This window comes from Amblyraja radiata, chromosome 39 (genome assembly GCF_010909765.2).
Source record: "Amblyraja radiata isolate CabotCenter1 chromosome 39, sAmbRad1.1.pri, whole genome shotgun sequence".
Lineage (NCBI taxonomy): Eukaryota > Metazoa > Chordata > Chondrichthyes > Rajiformes > Rajidae > Amblyraja > Amblyraja radiata.
In genome coordinates, this window is record NC_045994.1 from 16,764,117 (window position 1) to 16,785,824 (window position 21,708).

At 43.2% G+C, this 21,708-nt stretch overlaps 1 protein-coding gene across 1 annotated transcript in view; it reads right to left on the minus strand.

The window, feature by feature from the left end:
- Positions 1–3,567: 3,567 nt before the first annotated feature.
- The window catches only part of LOC116967326 (myoferlin-like), a 55,490-nt gene continuing 37,349 nt past the window's right edge, over positions 3,568–21,708 (minus strand). The window contains exons 38-51 of the mRNA XM_033013827.1: positions 20,878–21,006; positions 20,581–20,736; positions 19,367–19,458; positions 18,590–18,760; positions 17,482–17,630; positions 15,899–16,038; positions 14,884–14,972; positions 13,717–13,812; positions 13,157–13,298; positions 11,953–12,052; positions 9,655–9,848; positions 7,493–7,602; positions 5,896–6,043; positions 3,568–4,124 (exon numbers count right to left, since the gene is read on the minus strand). Of these exons, the coding sequence (XP_032869718.1) occupies positions 4,068–4,124; positions 5,896–6,043; positions 7,493–7,602; positions 9,655–9,848; positions 11,953–12,052; positions 13,157–13,298; positions 13,717–13,812; positions 14,884–14,972; positions 15,899–16,038; positions 17,482–17,630; positions 18,590–18,760; positions 19,367–19,458; positions 20,581–20,736; positions 20,878–21,006 (1,773 nt within the window). The 3' untranslated portion in view covers positions 3,568–4,067. The remainder of the gene's footprint in view (positions 4,125–5,895; positions 6,044–7,492; positions 7,603–9,654; positions 9,849–11,952; positions 12,053–13,156; positions 13,299–13,716; positions 13,813–14,883; positions 14,973–15,898; positions 16,039–17,481; positions 17,631–18,589; positions 18,761–19,366; positions 19,459–20,580; positions 20,737–20,877; positions 21,007–21,708) is intronic.

Genomic DNA, 21,708 nt, shown 5'->3' on the forward strand with positions numbered 1-21,708 from the left:
GTGCCAGGGACCGGTAGGGTGGGGTCTGACACCAGATGTTTATTTGGGACGTCCTTGGACTCCCATTCCTTTTTCCAAGCTGATTGGATGGTGAAATCAGCTGGTGGTGGTCTAGATGGAAGTCGAGCAGTGGGTGGGTTGAAGATGTCCATGTGAATTGGCAGGTGAGGGGAGTTTTTGGTCTTTTGGAGCATCCTTTGAATGAGGACTACTCGCCGGATGTGTGGAGGGGCTATGTTGGATAGGACAGGGAGCCAGGGGAGTGGTGTTGAGCGGATTGTTCCTGTGATGATCCTCATTGTTGAGTTCAATTGGGTGTCCACATGGTGTGTGTGGGATGACCTGGACCAAACAGGGGCACAATATTCGGCTGAAGAAAATGCAAGGGCTAGTGCTGAAATGCGCAGTGTGGGGGCTGCTGCCCCCCCCCCCCCCCACTTTGAGCCAGCTAGCTTACTGAGGAGATTGTTTCTGGACTTCACCTTAGCTGCTGTTCTTTTGAGATGTTCCTTGAAGGATAGGGTCCTGTCAAGGGTCACTCCGAGGTAGGTTGGAGTGGGGGCATACTTCAGTTTGGTCCTGCTCAGATAGATGTTTGGTTCTCTTGTGGCTTCTGCATTATGGAGGTGGAACACACTGGAGATCGTTTTTGCTGGGCTTGATTTTAGGCGCCAGGTTTTGCAGTACTCGTCCAGTTTAGCAAGGTCTTCATTGAGCACTTGTTCCAATGTACCAAAATCTGGTGCTTGGAAGGCCAAACAGATGTCATCTGCATAGATGAATTTGCGGGATTTGGTGGTGGGTAGGTCATTTGTGTAAAGGTTGAACAAAGTTGGGGCTAAAACTGACCATTGCGGGAGCCCATTCTTCTGCATTCTCCATGCACTCTTGTTCTGACCAAGGTGAACTCTGAACCTGCGGTTGGAGAGCAGAGATTTGATGGTTTCTGATGCCCAGGCAGGGAGTGCTTTGGTGAGTTTTAGGAGGAGGCCTTTGTGCCACACAGTGTCATAGGCTGCGGTGAGATCAAGGAACACTGCCCCGGTCTTCAGTTTGTTCTCGAAGCCGTTTTCAATGCAGGTGGTTAGGGCCAGAACTTGTTCTCCTGTGCTGCGGTCCTTGCGGAAACCTGCCTGATCTTCCACAATCAGTACCCTGTTCCTGCTTTCTTCCCATATCCTCTGACTCTGCTATCTTAAAGAGCAAATCAGAAGACTGTTTTGTCACTGTCCTCTTATTCCAGATTATTAAACTCTCCCAGCACCATTGTCGCAGTGTTTGGCTACATTACACTCCCCTCCACTCTTAGCATCCGGATATTTTCACGCGCTATAACTGATAGTAATTTAACAATGGAATAAAGCTTTTGACAATATTGGTCCAAAAAAATGATTTCTGTGAAATAGTCTGAGCTTGGGGCATGGAGAAATAGTCCATTTCAAATTCAATCTTGCTGTGATTTTAAAGGGGCTTGCTGCTATAATCCACAAGGTTCCAATCTATTGTCTTCTCCCCCTCTCGACTTTGGTTGGCGTTTTACAGTTAAGACTTGCATTTATATAGCACCTTCCACTCAGTGAAGTACCTTGGAATGTAGTGACAGTTGCGTGAGAAAGCTCGGACAACTAACAATGTAATCATGGCCGTAATCTAATGTGGCACTTGATGCAGGAGCCAGTTTACACTGTGTTGTCCGAATCAGCAGGGCAGCCGGAAATGTTCCCCAATCATAGCGTGGGTCTTGGAGTTTAAATTCCGTCCCATTCCAGGAGCTCACTGTAATTTAGACTGCAATCAAAAATAAAAGGTGACATCTCCTGTCCTCGCCTGCAAAGAAAAACTCAGAACTATACAAACCTGACAGTGCGTGGATTCTATGGAGGTGGTTGCCCTTGATGTCAAACTGCCTTTTGTGCTCCGATCATCTTAGGTTCTGTGACAGGCTACAAATTGGACATGGTCAACCTTGATCTTCCAATCCCATCTGCCAAAGTCACTGCAGAAAACCACTGCCATTATTCAGTGGTATCTGAGCAGCTGAGTTACTGAGTGCCCAATTGATGAGTGCTGACCAGAGTTGCAGATGCACTGTAGAATGTACAACACTATTACTGTGTCCCTGGCTCTGCCTGTAAATGTTTTTTAACAAAGTAAAGCAGAATGTAGATATGAAATTTATTTATGTTCACTTTTAGTGGTAATGTTAAAATTATTAAGTTATGCAGAAAGCACCATGTATTAGGGAAGAATAGCTCTCCCAAAGTGTTTATACTACTGAACTTTAAGTTTCAATGGTTAATTTTGTTTGTATATCCTTTGATTGAAAAGTGTGTGCATCATATCAGGTGGGACATGGCTGTGGTGTTAGCAGTCCTTCTTCACACTGCATGACAGAGTTAAATGGTGCACATGAAATTGGAAGAGACTTGCAAAGCCCATCTACTGCCTTTAGGATGCAGAAACAAAGAACTACAGATGATGGTAAAAGGACACAAAGTGCTGGAGTAAATCAGCACCTTACACAGTATCCCTGGAGAACATGGAAAGTTGACCTTTCGGGTCCAGACCCTGTCCCTACACAAAACCATGTTCTCCAGAAATGCTGCCTGACCTACTGAGTTACTCCAGCACTCTGCATCCTTACTGCCTTTATGATATCTGGTTAGGAGCTTGTTCAGAATTAAAGGCTTTTTATAGGCTGCACACGAGATAGAGGAATTAAAACAGAACATGCTGGAAACACTCAGCATTTCAGGCAACATCTGTGGAAAAAGATGTTGCCTGAACAGTAAACTTTTCAGATTAAGAAACCCACAGATGGTGTTGAAATGCTGATTATCCTAATTAACAGCACTATTGTAAGACTACTGTTTAAATACAATTAAACAGAACATGTGGAAATTGATATGAAGCCTAAGTTTCTTTTATGTTTATGTATTAGCTGTTTAATTTTACCAAGTGACTTCACACAGATTGGAATTAGGGATGTTACTGAAGGAGGCACATCTAAATGTAAACGACCTGGTCCTTCACACTAAACTCACTCTGGTATAGAAGAGGCTATGATTAGTCAGACTCCCTCTGTTTGCATAGAGTCCATCAGGACAGCTGCAATCAGCTGGGGAAATCCTCCCATCAGTTTGCTCCATCAAGGTGCCCAGTCACAGGTTTGGAAGATAAACCAATACCTGGCCCTGTAACAAGCTTCTGTTGCTGGCAGGGTGGTCACTGCAAGCTGTGCCCACTGGAGCCCTTCTGGGACTGGTGTGTACTACACGGGCTGGATAAGAGTTTTGTGAATAAAGTTGACCACATAATACAGCAGAACAGGGCCTTTAGCCAACAATGCCAGACATGATGCCGAGCTGAACTGTTCTCATCTGCCTGCACATCTAAAAGCCTCTTAAACAGAAAGGCAAACAATCAAAACCACTATATTCGACACAACTCCTGCATTGGGGCCCACCGTCTGTCTCCCACCACTAGAGAACATTTTCAAAGACCTCAATCAGATTCTAGTCTCCGCTCTAATCTCTCCTTTAGCGTCGCATATAAACCAATATTAAGCAGAGTACATTTGGGTTTTATTTACACTGGCTGGATATATATTTAACAATACAAAATAATTTATAGGTTAATTCATCAAAGGCTTTGGGGGACTGAAGTCCCTTTTTTTAAAAACACTTTTTGCAAACAAATTAGCAAGTAAATGGAGCATTTCTGGAAAGTGCCGGCAAGTGGAAACATTTGAAATATGAAGTGTAGAACAGGTGTTAAACTTGCTGTAATCGAACTCTTCAGCAGGTAGTCTGGTATCGACCTTGGAAGGAGCAATGTCCTGGCCTCAGCTGGGTGATGATTCCCTTTGAAATCTGCACAAACCAGGGTTTAGACTGTGAACCCTCAAGTCCTGTCTCTCACACCCAACTGTTTTTCCATCCATGGCCAACAGCAAAAGTAATGAAGGGAAGCAACACGCTGGAGGCATCCTGCTGGGTTGTTGCTCCTTGCAGGCCCAGCCGCTCACCCCGTGACTGGCCTGGCCTTCTACCTTGCGTGCCTCCTTGTCACTTTTTCTTCCCGTGAAATCTAGTGGACTGCAACAAAAATTTTGCTATAGTGTTCTGTTAAAAAAACAAATTCAAGGAAAAGAGAAATAAAATAAACCCCAGTTTATTACATGGTGGTCGTGTTTGCTTCATTCACCAGCTTAAGCAGTGAACTGCCTGCAGGAAGCATTAGATGAATCTCAACAGACTGATCAGCTAACTAGGTCTTGGCCAGATCAGCTGCAAGTGGTTTTCCACAGTAATCAGCAGGAACACCCCTGACATGTTTCTAGTTTAGTTCCCCTTGAAGTCTTGCTACCACAGCTCCTGATGTTCCATCAGCATGGGTAGCCCTTCAAAACCTCAGAGTGTGATGCGCAACGATGGTGTGTGAGCAGCTGATCGTAGCGGTGTGTGTGTGTGCGTGTATTTGGATGGAGGAATGGGATGGCATTCACACTGAACTGTCCAACTATTGGAAAGCCATTGGGGTTTTGCAGACCTCCAGTCCCTTTCCCTCTCCCAGGAGCACTGTGACCAATTATTGTGCCTGATTGGTATAAGCAGGGACCAGGCATTTCATTCATGAAACATCAATGAAAGCGGAGAGTCGACAAACTAAGACCATGTAATAAAGTTTAACATTAGACAGCAAGTTTTCACTTGTTAGTGTGAGAGCTCTTCTGTCAAATTACTTTCACACACCTCAGTTTGAACTCGTAACAACATCGTTAGTGCAACTTTTCAGATAAAGCATCACAAAATAGAAAAGACAACTCATCAAATTTAACAATGAGCATTTTTTGAATTAAATCGGTCTGCATGCCAAAACTAATGGAGAGAAGCCTTAAACTTTCTCAAAGAAAGATATTGTTTGGGGAAGATAATTGTTCTATTCTTATAGAGCATGAATCATCTCCTGACCATATGCACTTATATACTTGCACAATTTATTTTTAAGGAATCAATGAACTAAAGTACCTTCCCTTTATAGCATCAAAAGTTCCCAGTGTTTGGACAGCACAGGTTAGAAACAAAGTGATGTCCTTCAGCACTATCCTGTCAAACACTCAGAAGGTGCAGGATGGTCCCACACTCCTGATCTTTGGGCAGCCAGTGCGGGGGGGGGGGGGGGCATTCATTCAGGGGACCTCGACATGGTCACAGTGGCCATTTGCATGTCTGGTGTCAAGCCATCGAGGGTGGGGGGAATCTATCTAAGCTGACCACCCACCCCACCCCCTTTCCAAGGTAATATTTGTGCCTCAGGGCCCCGCATGAGCAATTACACACTGTCCACGAGCAGACAGGTAGCCGTCTGGAACCTGTGGGCCTTGCAGGGCTTGGAGTGCATCCTGAACAAGGAGGACAACTTTCAAAATTCATTTTGATAATTTTATGGTTGTTTTGCTTGGTAGTTCTAGAATGCCTCGGTATAGTTGAAATGCAAATTATTTAGAGTTGAGAAATATACAGTGTGGAAACAGGCCCTTCGGCCCACTGAGTCCATGCTGACCAGCGATTACCTGTTCTATCCCACACACTAGGGACAATTTACAGAGGCCAATTAAACTTCAAGTCAAGTTATTCGTCACGTACACATACGAGACGTGCAGTGAAATGAAACAAAGCTGCACGTCTTTGGGATGAGGGAGGAAACTGGAGCCCCCAGAGAAAACCCACGTGGCCACAACTCCGTACAGACAGCACCCGATGTCAGGATCGAACCCGGGTCTTTGGCGCTGTAAGGCATCAACTCAACCGCTGCATCCCTGTGCCACCATTATGTGGGTCACTGTTTGTCGGGAGCTTTCCGTTTACACTTCAGATAGCACGGTATACTTACAGGTATTGCATTGAGGATAGACACGAGGAGGATAATGGGCACCAACAACAGCAATGCACAGATAACCCACCACTTGTACTTGCGCCAAACAATATGCTTCAACCCCTTCAGGGGAGACTGGAACCACAAGAACGAAGTGTCTGGCCGGCTGCAGAACAGGAAGGACAATGGGTGAACTGGAGAATGGGCAAACATTTGCTTAAATACGTAATCTTTATGCCAGGGAAGAACTGTAAATGCTGGAAGAAGGGTCTCGACCCGAAACGTCATCCATTCCTTCTCTCCAGAGATGCTGCCTGCCCCGCTGAGTTACTCCAGCATTTTGTGCCTAACCTATGTGAGCAAATAAAACTACTTACTAACATGTGCCTGTAGGCGCAAGGAACTGAATTTGCTGGTTTACAAAAAAGACGAAAAGGACTGAAGTAACTCAGCAGGTAACTTCAGTGTGGAGGGTCTCGACTCAAAATGTCACCTATCCATGTTCTCCAGAGAAGTGGCTCGAGTTACTCCAGCACCGAGTCTTTTTTTAAACTAACAAGTGCCTGTTATTTATTGAATAAGAACATTAAAAAAAAAAAAAACTGCTGGAGGAACTCCCAGGGGCGCGGCAACATCTGTTGAGGGAAATGTACGTACAACCTGGCATGTAGTGGAATTATGACAGAGTCACGTTGCGGGGGAAACTCAGGCTCAGGTTAGATCAGGTCTAGTTCTAATTTTATACCCAAGCAGACCTCGACAAATCTGTCACTGCGACACCATCATGCATTGTCCATCATCCAAGAATCTGCTCTTTTCTCAAACATACCCAGGTTGTAATTTTAACTTATTCAAGTTGGAATTTAAGTAACAGGCTAAATCCATCTAAATGAAAATGAAATGAGCTACAAAAGTATAGTATATAGTATAGTAGTATAGTATATCTTTATTGTCATTTTCCTGAGTACTCACATACCCAGAGGAAACAAAAAAACGTTGCTCAACCAGTGTCCATTCAGTGTGCAGTAAAAAATAAATAGAAATAAAAATATATATATCATGAACAAATTAAACACTCTACTCTCTACTAAACATCAACAGGCGTTCCGATCGGCAGCGGCACGACAGTGGCTCTGCTGCAGTGTGTCCAGGTTGGTGGTTGGTGCGCGATACTTTGGCAGGGGGCAAAGTCCGTTTGTCAGTCTTATAGCCTGCGGGAAGAAGCTGAGGAGCATCCTGCTGGTTTTGCAGCTAATGCTCCTGTACCTCTTCCCAGATGGCAGGATGGAGAATATGTGATGCGATGGGTGGTAGGGGTCTTTGATGATGGAGATGGCTCTGCTGATACATCTCTTCCTGTATATGTCCAGCAGGAAAGGGAGTGGAGCACCAAAGCTAACTGGAAGCACAAAATACCAATGAACAAATACAATGTGAAATGGTGCACTTTGCCTGTACAATAACTTAATCGATGTGTCCTGGTTTGTTCAGATCTGTGCTCTGATCTTGTTAAATTACGGGCCAAAGAATATTTTCACGAAAGTGCAAATTTTGCAGAATTGACATCAGAAGCAGCAGAATACGTTTTTGAGTGCATTAATTTCTGCAAACATACTTTGGTGGGTCCAGTTTGGGGTTCATATTGGGTTCTTCTCTCCCTTTTCCAGCTGGCCGCTCCTCAGCTTCAAATTCTGTCACCAGTTCCAAGGTCAACTCGATTTTACCCTAAGCAGAACAAATCACAGTGAGAGGCCGAAAGGAATGTCCCTCGCTGCTTACTGAGGCAGTTTAATGCCCCTGGACGCAGGCACCCACAAGCCTCCATGTGGGAGGCTGTTGGCAGCACCATGTACCCACATTTCACGCCCATGTGTTAAACTGAGAAACGGACGTGCATTACTATCACAACTAGGTTCACGAGATTGATCCCTGGGATGGTGGCATTGTCATATGAGGAAAGATTGAAAAGACTAGGCTTGTATTCACTGGAGTTTAGAAGGATGAGGAGGCATCTTATAGAAACATATAAAATTATAAAAGGACTGGACAAGCTAGAGGCAGGAAAATGTTCCCAATGTTGGGCGAGTCCAGAACCAGGGACCACAGTCTTAGAATAAAGGGGAGGCCTCAGGGAAAACTGAGGTGAGGAAAATCTTTTTCGCCCAGAGAGTTGTGAATTTGTGGATTCCCTGCCACAGAGGGCAGCGGAGGCCAAATCACTGGATGGATTTAAGAGAGAGTTAGATAGAGCTCTAGGGGCTAGTGGAGTCAAGGGATATGGGGAGAAGGCAGGCACAGGTTATTGATTGGGGACGATCAGCCATGACCACAATGAATGGTGGTGCTGGCTCAAAGGGCCGAATGGCCTCATCCTGCATCTATTTTCTATGTTTCTAACTCAGAATGTATCAGAGCACCAGATCACGATGAGCCATAATCTCACTGGGCAGGGGAAAACAAAATAAAAACCAACCCAGGAATTCACCTCTGACACCAGGTGAGTCAATAATGGAAACAATGACTATTGCTGACTTTCAATGAAGAAAGCCTTCAGCTCTCATTACACAAACACTGCACAAGGGGAATGTGGCATATGGTGAGGAGGAGGAGGAGGAGGAGGAGGGCGAGAGAGGTCAGGATATTTCAAAGCCAAGGTCAATGACAATAGCCAAAGAATCAGAGTCATACAGCTTAGAATCAGACCCTCAGACCTATCGAGTCTTTACTGACTACCAAGCATCTATTTACACTAATACTACCAATCCCATTTTATTCTCTCCATATACCCATCAACTACACACAGATTCTACACTAGGCTACACCATTCTACACTAATGGACCTACCAGCTTCCATGCCTTTGGGATGTACAAAAAAGTCAGAACACCCAGGAAAACCCGCACCATCGCAATGTGAATGCGCAAACTCCATGCAGATTGTGCTGGACGGCACAAATGAACCCAGATTGCTGGAGCTAAGAGGCAGCACCTTTGCCAGCTGGGACATTTTGCCACACCTAGGTTTTGATATGTGGATGAGAGCGGAAATGTGCATCGGAAACGCTCCAGTAGCTGTAGGCGGCAGCGCTGGATTTGTGCCGAATAGGCATCGTTACCATCGTGAGGAGTGTAGAGGGCAGAGGTTTAATGCGAGAGGGATGACGTTTAGAGGAGATGCGTGCGGAAACTATTTATTTCACACAGACTGGTGGGAGTCTGGATCTCACTGTTAGGAGTAGATGTGGAGACAGATAAAATGGTGGCATTTAAGAGGCTTTTAAATAAGACACGTGGATTCGCAGAGAATGGAGGAAAATGGATCATAGTCAAGTAGAGGGGATTAGTTTAAATCGCTAAGAACGGAACTCACTATCAAAACATGGAGGGGACGGGGGACACCATTTTTTGGCGGCCGCACGCGCATGTGCATACTCACACACGCGCGCGAGGCTTCGGAGGCTCAATCCAGCGCTAAATGCAGCTGATCTGCCTGTCTCACCGGGTTAACTACAGCCCTGTCTGGACTGACGGGATACCAGCGCTGCTTCTCCGCGCTGGCCATATTTCCCGCAAATCCAGGCAGGTTAACCTGGCGGGTATGTCGCCCACCTCTCAAAACATGGGGGGGGGACGTGTCCCCTCTGGCCCCCCCGGGTTTTCCGCCCCTGTAACTCGCCATCATGTTTAGCACAGATAATCCTGTGTTGCATTATTCTATTCTATATCAACCTCTTTACATGGAGGAATACAGACGGACTTGAAGAAATAACTTGATCTTACTGTTAAAACTTCTTTGCCTTCTTTGTATGAAATACATGGCCACCAGCCCTTAACACGCTTTTGCTTGAACAGTGAAACCAGCTTTTGCAATTTGTCTTTTGTAGAGCCTTCCTTCTTAAAGAACTTGTTTAAGGTGCATTGATCCGCCCATTTTGTTGGACTTCGTAAAGCATTCAGGTTAAGCTCAAGGAAACCTGCCAACACAGACAACACAACACAACAATCAAATCTGGAGCAAGGACTTATTAATTAAGACCTTCATTCCACAGGGGTGAGATAAGAGAGCTGATCAGAGATCTTATGAACAAATTAGAGGGCTGTGTGAGCTGGGGAAACATGCTGGCCTTGCTGAATCTAGCCGGGGTAGAATTCCCTACAATACATAAAAGGACACAAGTACTGGAGTAACTCAGTGGGTCAGGCAGCATCACTGGAGAACATGGATAGGTGAAGTAGTGGAGGCAACATCCACAATGAAACTCAGTGAGCAACCATGCGAGGCAAGGCTTCATCTGCAATTACCTCACATGATGTTAGGATGCAAACCTGTGCCTGTGATTCCCCAATACATTAACATATGTATCAGCACCTGGAATCTATGAAGGCTTGTAGGTCTGCGACTCGCACAAAATGGCGAGGTTTGTATCTGCATCCGCAATTTCCACACAGAAATAGGGAGCCGCCTATAATTCCCCTACATGGAGGTGGGAAAGTGGGCCTGTCACTTTGATAGATTCAGGACTTGGCTGTTTGTATCTGTGCCCCTCTCCACAATGACAGGACACAAGGCTCTCTCTATCTGCCATTTCCTCACTGTGTCCCACTGCCTACGGGACTACAATTCACCATTGGTCTCTTTCAATTGTCACCAAGAAACTGTTATTCTCGGAAAATATTTCTCTGCCCTCAGTTAGAACAAGATTATTCAACGCTTCAAACATTAAGCAAGACCCGGCCATTTGGAACGAAACGAGAGATTCTGCAATTGTGCACCAATCAACTGGTCACCGTTTTCATCAACATCTTCACAGTACATTGCCATATTGTGGGAGTCACAGATCCTTCATCTTCTCACGTAAACAGTCTACTATCTTCATTAGCTTCAAAGAAACCTTCAAGTAAAGTAACATGTCTCAATGACTAAAGCCCAGTAGCTCCAATATCAACCATAATGAGAAGATTGGGGATGGCCATCGTCTGGGCCAGTCTCATGGACAATCTAAACTTCCTGTGATTTGGGTACAGGAAAAGTAGGGCTAAAAAGAATGCCATATCTCTTGCACTAGATTCAGATCTGGATCACCTGGACAATATGCACACCTATATATACTATATTGACTATAGCTCAGCTTCCAAAATCGTAATACCGAATATATTTATCTCTAACCTCCTGGTCCCTGGCCTTGGGGCCTCCATCTGCAACTGGCTTCTAGACCACTTGATCAGATCTTTGTTTTAAATTGGTCATATTTCCTGCAGCCTGGCTCTCAATGCTTGTGCCCTTCAGCGTTACTCTTAGCTCATTCAGTTATTGTACCTGAATTTTTTTTGTTGCACTATTTGGATTGCACTAAAATCTTGCACCATCCTATTGCACTTGTCGTTATATTGATTGTTGTATGTGTACTGTGCTCTCTAAGAGCATGTAAATAAGGAATTTCATTGCACCCTAGTGTATATGACAATCTCATCTGAAGCTCATCTTTGCAATATTGATCAGTTGATGGAAGCATCAAGAAGTATTGATTACTCAACTGAGCTGAGTTTACATTCAATTTATGTTCAGTCAACTCACATTTTCCAAACAAAGACAGTGTAACTCAGTGTACCATGCCCTCCATTACACTTTTCTGACATGTCCTCTTTATTTCTCTCATAAGTTTTTGAGATAGGAGGCCAAGTGGCCCAGTGAGTACATGATTTCAGAGTATTCCCACCACTCCCATGGTTTCACCTCAGCTCACCATGAAGAAATGTCCTCGATACGTACCAGGCACTCCTTTAATACATGCTCCAAACCCATACCTCTACCGGTGGGAAAGATAAACTCAAGAAACATACACCCTCCAAGTCTCACACGCTCTTGATTTGGAAATATCCTGTCAATCTTTAATTTCTGCGTTTAAATACTGGAATTTTCTTACAAGAGCAACATAAGACAACAGTTCAAAAAAGAATACCCGCACAGTAGCCATAGGCAATTAAGGATGGGTGATAAATGCTGAACGTATCAATTATGCCATATCCCGCAAATGACATATATAAGTTGTTTAATCTATAGAATCTATGAAATTTTACCTAAATAATCATCAAGGGAGAACTTATCATTGTCCCAAAGCTGGATGGTTAGTTTAGGAGGTATTTTCACTTCCATCTCATCCAGGTTCCAAATAAAATTCTAAAAGAAGCAGAAAATTCCCTCAAAATCATTTTTTTACTAAAACATTACTAAAACTAAAACAAGTAAGTAGGTGTGCAGCATCTTTTTCTGATGGACAGATTAAATCACTTAGTATTTCAATAAAATCACCAATTTTACAATCATCATCATAGATATAGATGTGGTGGGCTGCAGGGTCCATTTCTGTACTCTACGACTATATGACTACAAGTAAGACAGGAGATTCACTGAAATACATTAAATGAGACAGTAATCAATTTCCCCATCTCCAAAATGTATTAAAATTAACTACATTTACAAAGACTCTGTCTCAATGTGTTAACTCTTCCCATTTAAGGCCTCCGCTTGTAATATGGACTTGGTTCTTGGTCCTCCAAAATATTCCAAATGGAATTTAAACTGGAGGTGGTGAAGGGAGGGATTAAGCCAGAAAGGGTTATTGGGAAGAAAGAGCTACTTTAATCATAGAGCATTGGTTGAGCAGTGGAAATCAATAGGTAGAGGTGGAATGAGAATAATTTAGTTCACTAGAATTGATGCACTGGCAGTAGATGAGAAGATGTTTAATCTGTTAAGATTTTGTGGATGGAATTAATAAAGAGTTTGGCATATTGGAATCCTATACATTAGGAATTAATAGAAAGGCTAATCCATTGAGATTCTTTACAATGAAAGTATCTCACATTACATTTTCTGTAGAATGATTCTTGTAAGGGAGACAAGAGCACATGAAAGCAGGAGGAGTAGGCTATGCATGTCTGCCACGCCATTCACTATGATCACACCCAGGCTTCATCTCCTCTTCTTTGCCAGTTCCCTACAGATCTTAATTCCTTCTCCTTCCAAAAACATTCGATGGGCAAGAACTGAGCATTAGGCCATTCTAAGAGTTACATCCTACAAGCCTGAGGACCCATTTAATCCAATTCTGTGTCTATGCAGTAGCAAATCTTCAATCCATGCTAACACACTTTCCCAGGACCATGAACTGCCAGCTTGTGCAATGGCCTTTGATGTGGCACCCTGTCAAATGCTTTCTGAAAACCCCAATATACTGCATGTAAAGGTCCTACAATGATTCCACTATTACTCGGTCCCTACCTTTTTGCTGATGACAAGGACTCGTTCCACTTTTAAATATTCAAACGGGAAAATAAATCTCCAGTTAAAGTTACCCTCTCCATCCAGAGACCTGTAATGGACATCAGTTTTCTGTGTGTTATCCTCCAATCCAGCCATCCAGCTAGGGAAAGAAAAAAAAGCAGGTGATAATTATTCTCACTTGAGATAGTTGTGATCTGTAGCTTACACCTGTGTTACGGGTGGGAGAGGGAAAATTATTACCTTTCTAGAGAAGCACCCATATTGTGTTTTCAGTAATACAAAGCCATATTATCTGGAAATAGCACAGAGAATATTTCCAAGGATGTTGCCAGAACTCAAGGGCTATAGAGAGAGGGTAAGCAGGCAGGCTTCATTCTTTGGCAGGTAGAAGGCTAAGAGGTGTATAAATCATGGGTTATACATCTCATTGAGGTGTATAAATCATGAACATACACAGGGTGACTGAGCAGTCTTTTTCCCAGGATAGGGGAATCAAGAACGAGAGGGCATAGGATTAAGATGAGAAGGAAATGTCAACTAATTGACATTCTTCTTACGCTTTAACATAGATGTCACTCATCTTCTCTCCCATGACACTGGTCTCCTGCAGTAAAACATCATTTGTGTTCCAGACAATGCAGCGGAGGACATACCTGAAAATGACAAAGGAAACTCATTAGAAAAGATCCAGGCAATGTGGCCAAGCCGAGAAGGACAAGAGACAGGATATTATAACAGTTAAGCAGTGACCAAGTCTATCAATGAGGGGTGCCAATGACTTTTATTGAATTAACATTGTGGTCTGAACTGCACAAAGCAATTGTGGAGTGAGGGCAGGGAGAGATGGGGCTTAAGAATGGGTTTCTAGTTCCAATCCTAGCCTGTGCTTTGCACGTTTGCCTTTCGGACAGCGGCTAAAGTAATCCAGCAAAATGAGGGACCGAGACCCATATGCAAAATGTAGAGAAACCGAGAAAGGAGAGAAAATGGGGGCAGGATGCATGTAGTAAACTGAACCAGGTTCATATGACCACCTGCAACGGACCCGCTGAGTTGTTCCGGCTCTGTCTTCCACACCTGGAATGACCGGTGCTTTCCTTGGCTGCCTGTACAGCAAATCCCCCAAAAATATCTAAAACAAAAACAAACAAACTACTCAGCAGGTAAGCTGGAAATATTTTCAGGTCGAGGTCTTGCATTCGAACACCATTTGACCAAGGGTCTTCAACCTGACACATGTAACTCAGTTTCTCTTCCCTCAAGATACAGCCTGATCTACTGAATTTTTCCAACATTTTCTGGTTTAATTTTAGATTTCCAGAATCCAGAGATTTGTTTTTTGATTGTCACTCCAAGAACATTTATCACAATAGGTGGCCAGGAAGATGGGAGAAAAGGGGCAAGCTTGGGGTGGGGATTGAGGAGGTGATGAGGTATGTGGCAAAGTCAATTACCCAAGTACAGGCAGTATAGAAGACAAGGGTAATCATGTATTGTCTTTCCGCTAACTGGATAACACGCAACAAAAGATTTTCACTGTACCTCGGCCACGTGACAATAAACTAAACTTAAACTAAAAAAAGGGGGTGCAATGTAGCTTCCTGGGGTCTCCGCAATAAACAAAGCTGAAAATGCAGGGTCTTGGAATTAATTTACATTTATTCTTGGATTATTTTATGAGTTGGCTCATACAGATAGTTTACCGGGATGGCATCTGCACTCACCTCATGGGAGCCCGTGGGGTAATGTTGAAGGCTGGACCAGGAGGCCCCAGATCTTTGGGAAAGATGTCAATCCACATCTGTAATTTCCCCTGCACAAGAAATTAAGTTAAGCTTCTATGTGTGTGATTTCTCATGGTATTATAATCTTTTTTAAATTTTTTTAATATTTTATTTATTAGAAGTATTGTACATTACAGTGATATAAGCCAAAAATAACATAATACATTTCCTGTACCACTTCTTGTTTTAAACTTTAAAAAGAAGGAAAGTAGAGAGAGTTAGATAGGATAGTAAGTGCGTGAAAGAGTGATCAATAGAGACACGTAGAAACGTAAAACACGGAAAAGAGATAAAAAGAAAACCAAAGAAAAAGAAAGAGAAAAATAGAAAACAGAAGATATAAGAAAGTAAAATAAGTATCTTTACACCCCTCACCAGGTCCTGAAACCATTTATTTTCAAAGTTTTGTTGCACCCTATACTTGTAATAAGTCGATAAATGGAGACCAAATCTTTTGGAAATGGTCTGATTTGCCTGCTAGGAGGAATCTCATGTCTTCCAGGTGTAACATTTCGGACATATTTGAAATCCAAATTTTTATCGTTGGTGTGGGAGCGTTTTTCCAGAATTTATAGTATTATAATCTAAGAATCATACATTCCTCCTCTGCTTTAGATTAGCCTTCAAGATCTCTATTAGCTCATCCCTAAACTTCCACAGAAAAGTGGCTTCGATTGTTCAATTCTTCCTGAGAGCAATAAAGTCAGTTTTGTTAGTAGCATCGTAAATCTTTCCCCAACATCTTTGTCAGTGCTACTAGATTCTTTCTAGAACTGAAAGGCCAGAACTGTGCACAGAGCCCCAACAGTTGTCCAAGTAGGACTCAACGTCCCAAATTGTACAAATTCTATGAGATTGTCAAAGCCCTGTACTATGCTGAGAATCTGAGAGAAGGAATGGCCCAAGAACATTAGTATTGCACCAGAAAGAATGCTTATAACATCATAGAGTTCACCTGCTCGATTCCTGGCTGAGCGCTACTGAACAAAGTCCTTGTCTCCACGTGTTCAGGCACAAGATTCTGCAGTCGCAGAATATGCAGCGCAAGGCGCTCTTCTGGGGGGCCCAGGGAGGCGTAAGGAACCTTCTTCACTTCTGGACAGCAAGAAAGAAGAGTGCGATCAGTTAGGGTGACAGGCAGACCTAGAAACTGAAGGTAACAACAAAATGCATCATTGGGAAGAGGGGATTACGGAGATGGAGAAGAAAAGTGCGGTCAAGGCAAAGGATTCCATCAGCCATCATCATATTGAACGGTGGAGCTGCTTAATGGATGTTGTACTCCTCCTCAGATGTTGATGTCCTAAGCAGCAAACCTGCCAAACTGTTTCCACAAGGACGGATAGGGATTAATGACCGATATTTTGGACAGACCTGGACTTTAAAATGATGGTTCCGAGAACATTCCAGAATTTAGGCTAATAATTTTAAAAAACTGTTTAAAAGACATAGCTAGTCTCAGATGCAAAGATGACATCCATCACCATGCAATCTCAGAAAATACAGGGTGGGCAGCCAGAGAAATGGGGAAACATAGTTGAGCATTCGATAAACAAAGACATTGTTCCAGTGATGTAGGAGCTTTAGGCTTCATCTAACCCCACATTTGGTCTGGGGATATTTCATGATTCCCAACTATGTTTCATTTTTTAAATTTCAGATTTCTAGCACATGCAGCTATTTTGATTGCTTTTAGACAATAGAAATCTTTCAAGTTTATTCTTTTGTAAATGACTGGAATGAATGGTTTCATCCGAGTCCAATCCTTGTTGTCCAAGTGCTATCTTGAATGCGAGGAATCTGCTATCAAAGTTGTTTAGACACGGTTCAGACAATAACTCTTTAATTGATCAGGTTTTTTTTTTAAACAATGGTTTGGTCCCAACAATTGCAGGGCACCAGACCTTCAGAGATCAACCATGAAGAGCTGCATTTGGAATTAACTTGAACTTAACCGGAGGCAAAAAAAAGTAACGCAAAGATAAAGAAACTGGGAATGTTCCTCTGCAGCTGTGATGATTAAAATAAAACAGATCTGATAGAGATGTTCATAGTCACAAAGGGTTTAGACAGAGTGAACACAGGTAAACTATCTCCAATAAGGTACAGGGACCACTGATTACTATTTTATGATACAAAAGCAGAAGCAACATAGGGTAAAATAATCAGATAACATGTTACTTCGATATGAAATATATAGTCTGAATATGAAACTGATTTAACAGTAACTTTCAAATGGGACTTGAATAGATACTAGAGAGGGGAATATTTATAGGACAATGGGGAAACTGCAAGGGAGATGGGACCAGCTGGCTAGCTCTGCCCAAGAACTCATGGGTTAAACAACCTAATTCCGTGTGCATCATTCAATTAAGTCAACATAAGAAAGATCAGGACATAGCCAAAGGATTAGTTTCAGAACTGGCCATTCAGCTCCAGTGAGTATGTTGCATAATTATTGTTCTCATCATCCCATAGCCTATCCTGACCAATACAACCCCTGATTCTACGCCTATTCCACATGCACCCGCACCTTACCAAAGTCCTCCAGCAGGAACTCTTTCTCTCCAATGTTAAACCTCCTGCCTGAGTTCTGAATTACAGGCAGATCGTAGTTCTTCAGTTTGCTCAGGTTGTTCAGCAGTTCTGTCGGCTTGAGCTGATCTCTCCATTGAGTGGGGCCACTTCTGCGGGGAAATATACCAAATACAGAACCTTTATTCTCCATGTTCCTGAGAATTAGTTTACATTCCTCCACTCACTCTCAACCAGCTTCATAGCAGGCAGAGAAGTAAATCTCCCCAGTACTTTCTGCCCCTCTCCTCAGATGGAGTTTAACCTGAGCAAGTGTGAGCTGTTGCACTTTGAGAGATCAAATGTTAGGGGAAAGTGTAGAGTTAATGGAAAGACGCTAAACAGCTTTAAATGCGATGGAGCCAAGTCAGTGATATATTTAAGGAAGAGATAGATAGATTCATGATTAGTACGGGTGTCAGAGGTTATGGGGAGAAGGCAGGAGAATGAGGTTAGGAGGGAGAGATAGATCAGCCATGATTGAATGGCAGAGTAGACTTGATGGGCCGAATGGCCTAATTCTGCTCCTATCACTTATGATCTTATGAAGGTGACAGGAACAAAATGTAAAGGAGATGCATGGGGCAACGCACACACAACACAAACACGCAGACACAAGCGCACCACACACAAAAACACACACACAGGTGGGTACAATAGTGGCATTTAAGAGGCTTTTAAATAGGCACATGAGAATGCAAGGAATGGAGGAATATGGATAACATGCAGGCAGAGGAGATTAATTTAACGGCATCATGTTTGGCGTAGACATGTTGGACCAAAGGGCCCGTCACTGGGCTGAACTGTTCTATGTTCCATGTTCACTGTGGGCAGAGCACATTGGCCCCACCTTCCTTAACCACAAGTCAGCTCTTAGCATCAACTCCGCTTGCAAGGACGTTTGGCCCAATTGCACAAAACTAAGGTTCTTCCCATAACATAGAATATTGAAACAAAAGGAGCAGGAATAGGCCTTCCAGCCCCAGTGCCATTCAACAAGATCCTGCCCGAGTTAATATTATTCTGCAAAGATGACGTTTATCCCGAGGAGTCCAGGTTTGCATCAACTTACATGCAGTATGTTCGGGGCAGGCCACAGTGTGCTCCGTAACGTGACAGGAACCTGTTTTCCAGATCAATAACCGTCTCCCCAATTTTGTCATCCTGAGTGATCATATCGTAGTCATACACCTCAACTTTGAGATCTTTATTCAGTGGGATGGTGGTATAAAGTTGAAACATTCTGCGAAAAGAAATTATACCATTGGAAACATTTTTATTTGAATAATTCCCCGAGCCCAAGGTGCTTCCTCCTCCTGTAGGTCAGTTTCTCTCTACATTGGGACGACAGATGGCACAATGGGCTAAGTGTTCGGCTGGTGACCGGAAGGTGGCCGGTTCGAATCCCGCTTGGAGTGCATACTGTCGTTGTGTCCTTGGGCAAGACACTTCACCCACCTTTGCCTGTGTGTGAATGTGTGTGAATGTGTGTGAATGATTGGTGGTGGTCAGAGGGGCCGTAGGCGCAGAATGGCAGCCACGCTTCCGTCAGTCTGCCCCAGGGCAGCTGTGGCTACAGAAGTAGCTTACCACCACCGAGTGTGACTGAGGAGTGAATGAATAATGCGATGTAAAGCGCCTTGAGTATTAGAAAGGCGCTATATAAATCCCATCCATTATTATCATTATTATTACAACTGACAAGTAATACTGCCATTCTCAAGGTAGGTTGTAAACCAAGAGGAGAAATAGCAAGTAACAAAGGAGACATTATTGCCCCTTTTTCAGTTTGATTATTCAAAGCAAATTCACTGCACTGCACCAAATTTAAATCTAAGAAGCAGCTTACCTGCCAAACACAGGGTTGGTATTGTTCGGAACATAATGCTCTCGATCATCAATTAAGGCTTTTCCAATTGAGATCTTAATGTAGGAGTCACACTATCAAAAGAATAGTTATAGTCAATGAATTAACAATACGTCTGATGGCCTGTTCATGCTAAGCGCTGCCTTGATGTTTCATGGTTCTTTAAACTACTAAAACCACATTACTACAGTTCCCAGTACTTGAGCCTGCAAAGTTTAAAATCACCAGTAACAACTTGCAGATAGACACAAAGTCAAGTCACGTCACTTTTATTTCTATAGCACATTTAAAAAAACAACTCTTGTTGACCAAAGTGCTTTACATTGGTGGAGGCACAAAGTGCAAGAGTAACTCAACGGGCCATGCAGCATCTCTTGAAAACAGGATGGGTGTCACAGGACATTAATTATAAATTTACAAAATAGGAGCAGTAAGAGGCCACCTGGTCTCTCAAGTCTGTTCTGCCATTAAATGAGGTCATAGCCGTAAGGAATGAAAATTCAATGACAGTAACCTTTTAGCTCATTACTACAGGAATCTATCTGCCTCTTGCATTAAAATATTCAAAGAGCGCTTCCATTGCCATTTGTGGAAGAGAGCTCCAAAGACACATGGCCTCAGGGAAACAAACATTTGGCCTGAGTGTGATCTCCACCTTAAACCTTAACTTTTTCTCCAACTACAAACTCTTTCAGGATATATTTCTAGTATTTTCTTCTTACAGATTTACAGCACCTGGAGTATTTTGCTTTAGCTTTTACTTGAAGGTGGTTGTCTTATGAGGAGAAATTGAGTACCATACGCAAGAGTTTCAAAGAATGAGAGATGATCTCATTACGACACGCAAGAACCTAAGATGAACTGACGCCCAGGTGTTGACAGACAATTTCCTGAGGCTGGGAGTCCAGACAAGGTGGGGTTGGGAGGGAATAATATGACCATTACTCCATTCTTGTACATTTTTATTTCCAATAGTTAGTTTAATTTCCTTCTGGAAGGTGGAAGCAAATGTATTCACACTGCCCTTTAGGCAGTGCCATGTAGACCACAACCAATTGTGAAACAAAACAATAGAAATGTAGAATGCTAATCAGTATGTCCTCTTTTAAGGGCCGATGGGCCCATTATAGATTTCTACCAATTCTTACCTACTCACTCCCAGATTTTTCAAATTTTTGAAAACAGCAAACACATACCGTTCCATTCCGATCCCTAGGCTGGAGGCTGAGAGCTCGAATGATGTAAACTCTCACTAGACACACTTGGGGTTCGCTAGAAGGCAACTGGCGGAACTGGGACGGGGGTTGAGGCTTTAAAAGGTCTTCTGGAAGAGGATAAATTCGAAATGAACCCTGAAAATAAACATTAAACGTCAAACCAGAATGGCAAAAAAAAAAACATGAATTATGAACAATTGATGGAAAAGCTCGAGAGCTGAGGGACTAAAATTCTCTGGACTAAACCAATATAGATGAATGCCTTGTGTCAATTACCTTAAATTCTCCCACTATTAAGGGATCCTCTGTATCACCATATGCTTTTCCCCGGTAGAGTTTGAAGGTGTGGCAGAAATCTTGAAGGCCCTGGAATTGCGGCACATCTTCCAGCGCACTTGGATACACCTGTGCCAGAGAAAAAGCAAGGAGGAAATTAACGGGAATACAAGGAACTCCAGATGCTGGTTTACAAAAAAAATCCCCAAGTGCTGGAGTAATTCAGCAGGTCAGGCAGCATCTCTGGAGAACATGGATAGGTGATGTTTCGGGTCAGGATCCTTCTTCAGACTGATTGTGGTGGAGGGAGAAAGCTGGAAGGGAGGAGGGACAGGGAAGTGTTGTAGAGCAGAGGCACCTTGGAGTACAGGTGCATGCTTCCTTGAAGATCGAGCTGCAGGTAGATAAGGTGGTCAAAAAGGCTTTTGGTGCATGGGACTTCATCACTCAGAGTATTGAGTATAGAACTTGGGAGGTCATGTTGCAGTTGTATAAGACGTTGTTGAGACCGCATTTAGAATATAGTGTTCAGTTCTGGGCACCATGTTACAGGAAAGATATTGTCAAGCTTGAAAGGGTTCAGAGAAGATTTACGAGGATGTTGCCAGGACTAGAGGGTCTGAGCTATAGGGAGAGGTTGAGTAGGCTGGGTCTCTATTACTGAGAGTGCAGGTGGATGAGTGGTGATCTTATAGAGGTGTATAAAATCATGAGAGGAATAGATCGGGTAGACGCACAGAGTCTTTTTCCCAGAGTAGGGGAATCGAGGACCAGTGGACATAGGTACAAGGTGAAGGGGAAAGGATTTAATAGGAATCCGAGGGGTAACAT